The sequence below is a fragment of the Miniopterus natalensis genome, chromosome 2 (assembly GCF_054644295.1).
Source record: "Miniopterus natalensis isolate mMinNat1 chromosome 2, mMinNat1.hap1, whole genome shotgun sequence".
Lineage (NCBI taxonomy): Eukaryota > Metazoa > Chordata > Mammalia > Chiroptera > Miniopteridae > Miniopterus > Miniopterus natalensis.
The window spans coordinates 138282728-138290180 of record NC_142082.1 but is presented as its reverse complement, the minus strand read 5'-3'; the positions used below and the strand labels follow the sequence as shown (position 1 = coordinate 138290180).

The 7453-nt window shown below is 35.4% G+C and overlaps 1 protein-coding gene across 1 annotated transcript; it reads left to right on the top strand.

Moving 5' to 3' along the window:
- The first annotated feature begins 1399 nt into the window (after positions 1 to 1399).
- Positions 1400 to 2338, top strand: LOC107538194 (olfactory receptor 6C2-like). Its single transcript, XM_016214357.2, has one exon. It carries the CDS (start codon positions 1400 to 1402, stop codon positions 2336 to 2338), a length of 939 nt encoding a protein of 312 aa, XP_016069843.2.
- The last annotated feature ends 5115 nt before the right edge of the window (positions 2339 to 7453 follow it).

Below are 7453 nucleotides of genomic sequence, written 5' to 3'. Positions count from 1 at the left end.
GTAGAAATTAAGCTGTAAAGACTTCCATACGTTCAGAGTTTATATGCAAAAGAGAACTTGAGTTAAATGAAGTCTGAATTTTGTTTAATGATTGAAACAAGAGGGAGGATAGTGATGACCTTGGCTAGAGTAGTTTAAATGATGCCAAAACCACATTTGTTGATGTATAAGTGGTTAATAAGACAGAGAAGACAATTATCAAGTAGATGAAATTTAAGTGAGAATGTGAAAGTATATTTGAGAAATTGCTAAACGTTGTTAAACCTGATATTGCTAAATGTCATTTATAATGGGTGGTAGAGTGTTTTTTGAGCTGAAACAAGAGTGACCAAAAACTTTATAAAGTCAGCATACTGCTCTTCAGCTCTATAAACATACTCCAAATGTTCCCTTACTTATCTATCATAAATTTTGAATTAAATATATACAATACATACAAGGAATGGAAATATGTCATTGTCAATGTGTTTTAAAAGAGATAATAGGAAAACATAAATAAGAAAAAAATTTAATATCAAAAATTTGGTCTTAACTAGAACCCTTTGATGGAAAAGAGCTCTCAAGATCTAGAGATTATGAAACTATAGCAGCTAGTTAAAGAGCATTAGGGTTTTTACTGTCAAAGCAATTTAAAAGGAAATTAATTAACCAGAGTATACAATTCCAGATTTTTGCTTGTAAGCTGAGGAAAAATTTTTTTGTAGCACTAGGGTATCCTAAAAAGCATAAAAATGTATGACAGAAATATTCCAACAGTAAAAGTAAAATATGCCCAAGGATAATATTAATTATATAAAATACATATATTTGAAATAAATTTTCTGTGAGGAAACCTCAAAAAGTTTGGACTGTAATACATTTAAACGAATCTTTAAGAACATGTATCCAGTAAAAATGTTTTAAACACACCTCAGACAAGCTGGACCGGATAAGCTGAAAGAGAATAAACTATGTGATAAGTACTCATTGTCAGTTTAATAGCTAATACACGTGTAAACTTTAATGCAAGGATTTTCTTAACAAAGACTATTGTTAGTTTTTTTAAGGGACTTTTCTGCTAGAACCATGTCTGGAGTTAGGAAGTAGAGGGAAGAAAAAATAGTAGATCCAAAAGCAACTTTTAGGACTTATTTTTTCAATGATGTGTTTAAGGTAATATGTTGAGCTGACACCAATTACAACTCAATTGTAATTAGAAACAAGAGTGTGAATAAGTGATATAAATATGAACAGTTCGTGTGACGCAAAGAGGTGATCAAACATTGGCATGTGTTATGTGCTTGCTTCCCCACTGACCAATCGTATAGGGCTCACGCTCATATTTACTACTCTTGAGGTTAGAAGATGCCCAGTCTTCCTTATTGTTTCAAGCAGAATGGGGGAAAGGCAATAATCAAGGATGAAAAATCAAACTGCACTAACGACCTTCATCTTGCTGGGACTGACCGATGACACTCCACTGAAAACTCTGCTTTTTATCTTTCTATTTCTTTCCTACATGTTGAGTATATCTGGAAACCTAACCATCATCGCCCTCACTCTGATGGATTCCCACCTTAAAACACCTATGTATCTTTTCCTTCAAAATTTCTCCTTCTTAGAAATTTCTTTCACAACTGCTTGTGTTCCCAGATTCTTATATAGCATATTATCTGGGGACAAGTCCATTACCTATAACGCTTGTGTTAGTCAACTCTTGTTTATAGATCTCTTCGCAGTAACAGAATTTTTTCTGCTGGCGGTTATGTCCTATGACCGCTACGTGGCCATCTGCAAACCCCTGCACTACGCCACCATCATGAACAGCAGGGTCTGCAAGAGCTTCATCATCTTCTGCTGGGTAGCAGCGCTGATCGTCATTCTCCCACCCATCAGTCTGGGCTTGGGCCTGGAATTCTGTGATTCGAATGTCATTGATCATTTTTGCTGCGATGCATCTCCTATGCTGAAGATCTCTTGCTCAGACACATGGTTGATAGAACAGATGATTATACCATGTGCCGTGTTGACATTCATCATCACCCTCATGTGTGTGGCTCTTTCCTACATTTTTATCATCAGGACTATTCTAAGGTTTCCCTCTGCCCAGAAAAGGAAAAAAGCCTTTTCCACGTGTTCTTCCCACATGATTGTGGTTTCCATTACTTATGGCAGCTGCATCTTCATTTATGTCAAACCTTCAGCCAAGGATGAGGTGGCTATGAATAAAGGGATCTCACTCCTTATTACTTCCATTTCACCGATGCTAAATCCCTTTATTTACACACTGAGAAACAAGCAAGTGAAGCAAGCTTTCCGTGACTCAATTAAAAAAGTTGCACTCCTCTCAAAGGTGTAAAGGAAGAAGGACTCAGTGAATCCAATTAAGAGGAAGGATGAACAGGGCAGAAAGACTGAAGCTTCTAACACTACTTGTCTCTACATGATTCATTCTCCGGCCATACCGACCTATCACTTTGTTTTTAGACTTGCTTACTGTGAACCCTGACTGTTCAATTTTTAACTCTCCATTGAAACTAAATTCTAAGGTGTTTACTCATACTATCTGGCAGAAATTGCTATTTTTGTGAAACATTTTGGTTGCTATCCCTGGAAACACAGTAGACTACATTTTTCTGCCATATTGCTACAGCATAAGGTGTGACTATAGCTTATGCTATAGCTAACAGAATGGGTGTGGAAGTGACGTGCACAGTTTCTAGATCTGCTTATACAAATATTCCGTATGTAATCCACCACCCCTTTTCCCCACCTACTGGCCAGATGTCCAGTTTCAGTGACTTTGTAAGCTTCATGTTGATAATGAATGAGCTTGATCTGCCATCTCAGATATAGTCTTCACCCAAAGGACAGGCTGTCACAGCAAGTTTGATAAATCTTCTCCTCTGCTCCACCTCCAGTCAGTTGTCATCAGATTTGACAGGTAAAGTATCACAGAACTCTCCCTGCCACTTACTAAGGGAGCTATATTCAGAGTTAGCTCTAATTTGGCTACAGGGGTACAATTATGACCCACCCTCAAGTATTGTTACGAATACTTGCTGTTAAATGTAATGGTGTAGACACTATGCCTTGACTATTGGCCTACTCCTCCTCAGACAGCCATGAATTCAAATCTGGCCCAGGACAATCATATGAGGAAAAATAGTATTAAAAATAATATACACAAAGCTGTAATACTACCCACCCCTCTTTAAGTCTCCTGGTCTTATAAACCTTTCCAGTGAAGTTCCTCTGTTACTTCCTCTCATATTCATTGTGAGGAAGGAATTAGCTAAATAAAACTTTAGCTATTTAATATTTTTCAACCACTTGTTTAAAATAACCAGGGTTTAAATTACCGTTTCCATTTTTCAATGAATCTATTTCATTGAGAACATTATGAGAAAAACATGGCTATGTAATATTTTGTTTTTCTTGACCCTTTATGTACACTGGTAGTAGTAACGTATGTAATTTTATCAGAAGAAGTGTATTCAGGACACCCCACAAAGGTTTGTGCAGAAAATGTGGGCCTCTCAGTCAGTCTCTTTCAGATTCCATAAGCTTAACTGAGGGAGTAAATTTACCCCCATAAACAAAAATTTGCCATTTTATATCACAATACCCACTGCATTTTAATTCTTACAGGCTAGGATGAATTTAATAAATCTAGAGATGTGTACATGGAGCTAAAGTAGCTTTCTCACACCCCCAACAATTTATATTTCACCATTAACTCTTTGGTGGCATTCTAATAAATAATATTTTTTCATATTATTCTGTAAAGGAGTGTTTTTCTGGAGGTCTGTCAAATACATAACTTCAAATAAATACCTTGTGGCCATTTTATAAAGAGTTTTAAAAATATGCAAAAATATTGTTTTAAAAAGTAATAAAGCAATCACAAATTAAGACTTATAAACAGGAATTTTTATGCTAAAATTATCTTAATTATTAAAGTGATATTTAGTTCCCTGTGTTTATAAGTCTAAAATATAGAACTTTATGTTTTACTTTTATAAATTGCTCCCATATTTTAAATGTGCTTAATAAATATGCACATGGATTTACAAAATGTGTGGATGTGCATATTGAAAATATCAGCAATAGCTATCTCTCTACTACATGGGATTTTACATGATTTTCTTCATTATCAGATTTATTTTTTACAATTAAAATGAAGTATTCATAAAAATTAATAAATAAGGAAACTTGTTCCCTATTAATTTAAAAGGATCTATGAGGATGTGTATTCCCCCCCCCCCCCCGTTTCTGATTCTCATGTCTACTTCTGTCTCTGAGAACACAGTCCCCACTGCTGCTTTTAGGAGCATTTCTTTCCCCCAAAGTTAATTGCACACTAGATTTCTTAGTGACTTTGAGTCAGAGTCACCAAGGACATGAGTGTTTATTTATGTAGTTATAGATTGGGTACACTTTTTTAAATGTGCTAGTGTGCCAAAGGAATCATATCTTCAAGTTCTCTGAAAACCAGAAAGAGGTCCTACACAATATAGCTTTTTTCTTTTTCTTTAGTTAAATTTATTGGGGTGACAGTGATTAATAAGACTGTATAGGCTTCAAGTGTACATTTTTGTAATACGTGACCTAATATTGCAGTGTGTGCTCACCACCCAAAGCCAAATCATCTTCCACCACCATATATTTGTCCCTTTATTACTCCCCCACCTCCTTCCCTCCAGTAACCGCCAAACTGTTGTCTGTGTCTACAAGTTTTTGTTTATTTGTTTGTCATATTTGTTCATTTGTTGCTTTCAGTTTTATATCCCACATATGAGTGAAATCTTATGGTACTTGACTTTATCTGTCTGACTTATTTTGCTTAGCATGTTATTCTCAAGGTCCATCCATGTTGTTGCAAATGGCTGTATTTCATCTTTTCTTACGGCTGAGTAGTATTCCATTGTATATATGTACCACATCTTTTTTTTTTCTTTTTTCTTTTTTTTTAAATATATCTTTATTGATTTCAGAGAGAGGAAAGGAGAGGGAGAGAGAGATAGAAACATCAATGATGAGAGAGTCATTGATTGAGCCCACAACCGGGCGTGTGCCCTGACCAGGAATCGAACCCCGATCGCCTGGATCCCAGGTCGACGCTCAACAGCTGAGCCACGCCCGGCCGGGCTGTACCACATTTTCTTTATCCAATCATCTATGGAAGGCTGCTTCGGTTGTTTCTATGTCTTGGCCACTGTGACTAATGCGGCAATAAACATAGTGGTGCATATATCTTTGTGAATAAATGTTTTCAAGTTTTGGGGGTAGATACCCAGAAGAGGGATTGCTGAGTCATGCAATAACTTTAGTCTTAATTTTTTTAGAAAATGCCATACTGTTTTTCCATAGTGGCTGTACCAGTTTACATTGCCACTGGCAGTGAATAAAGGCTCCTTTTTCTCCACAACCTCTCCAACCCTTGTTATTGCTTGTCTTGTTGATAATAGCCACTCTAACAGGTGTGAGGTGTTATTGCATTGTAGTTTGGATTTGCATTTCTCTAATAGCTAGTAAAGTTGAGCATATTTTTATATACCTGTTGGCCATTTGTATGTCTTCTTGGGAGAAGTGTCTGTTCAGGTCGTCTGCCCATTTTTTAATTGGATTGTTCATTTGTTTGTTTGTTTAGTTTGAAAGTACAAGGAAATATTGCTTAGATTTAAAGTGTGATCAAGATCTTGTTGATAAAATCTCTAAAATTTTAGAAATAGAAATCTCAGAGAAATCTTGCCTATGATTGTAAGGGTTCCAAAAAAAATAAATGATTGGCAGCGCACCTGCCTATCTCGACTAATACATTTCTGGTCAGCTTTTGTCACCTTGAGGAATTTCGAGATTAAACTACTATCTGAGGCTATGATTGTCGGAAGAGTATTTTATCTTTGCTGTTTATTATCAACATATAATTATAGAATGATGCTTGCTTCTGAAAACTATGGTGATGTGATATTTTGTTTAAAAATTCATTATAATCGAAGCAAGTAATTTTTAAGTAACGAAATATATGTTAAAATTAATAGATGCCTGCTTATACATTAGTAAAATTAAAGTTATCTCAGTGTAGCATGATTTTTTGAACATCTATAAGCAACCTTTGTCAAAATGTTACTCACACCTGACAAATATATATAAAGAGAGAAATACATATATTAGAGGTGTGGGTATATATGTGTATGTACACAAACATAGACATACACTTTCCTCACTATAATGATGTATTTGTTAACATTCCAATAGTTTCTTACCCTACTCACTTGTAAATTTAACAAGAATCATCTTTGCAAAATAGACATCAAGCTCTTACACTTTGCTATCCATTAGTTTGTCAAAGTTGGTCTCATAACAAATTGAAAGACAAAAAATCACATGATTGTATCAATAAATGCAGAAAAGCATTCTACAAAATCCAACACCCATTTTTGACAAAAACTCTCAGCAAAGTGGAAATAGAGGGATCACAGCTCAACATATATGACAAACCTACAGCCAACATCATACTAAGTGGGCAAAAACTAAAGCAGTTCCCCTAAGAACAGAAACAAGACAGGGATGTTCACTTTCACCACATATATTCAACATAGTACTGGACGTCCTTGCCACAGCAATCAGATAAGAAGAAACAATAAAAGCCATTCAAATTGGAAAACAGATGGTAAAACTGTCATTATTTGCAGATGACATGATATTGTACATAGAAAACCCTGAAGACTCCACCAAAAAACTATTAGATTTAATAAATGAATTCGGCAATGTAGCCATATACAAAATTAACACCCAGAAGTTGACGGCATTCTTATACACCAATAGTGTACTCACAGAAAGGGAAACTAAAAAAGCAACCCCATTTACCACTGCAACAAAAAAATTAAGATACTTAGGAATAAACCTAACCAAGGAGGTAAAAGATCTATATTCAGAAAACTACAGGATGTTGAAAAAAGAAATAGAGGAAGATATAAACAAGTGGAAGAATATACTGTGTTCATGGATTGGTAGAATTAACATCATAAAAATGTCCATAATACCCAAAGCAATCTATAAATTCAATGCAATCCCTGTTAAAATACCAAAGGCATACTTCACAGATCTAGAACAAACACTCCAAAAATTTATATGGGACCAAAAAAGACCCCAAATAGCCACAGCAATCTTGAAAAAAAAGAACAAAGTTGGAGGGAATCACAATACCAGATATCAAGTTATACTACAAAGCCACTGTAATCAAAGCAGCCTGGTACTGGCACAAGAATAGACATATAGATCAGAGGTATGGAACAGAGAACCCAGTAATCAAACCAAGACTTTATGCTCAATTAATATTTGACAAAGGAGGCCAGAGTATACAACAGAGTAAAGATAGTCTCTTCAACAAATGGTGCTGGGAAAATTGGACAGGTACATGCAAAAAAAATGAAGCTAGACCACCAACTCACACCATACATTAGAATAA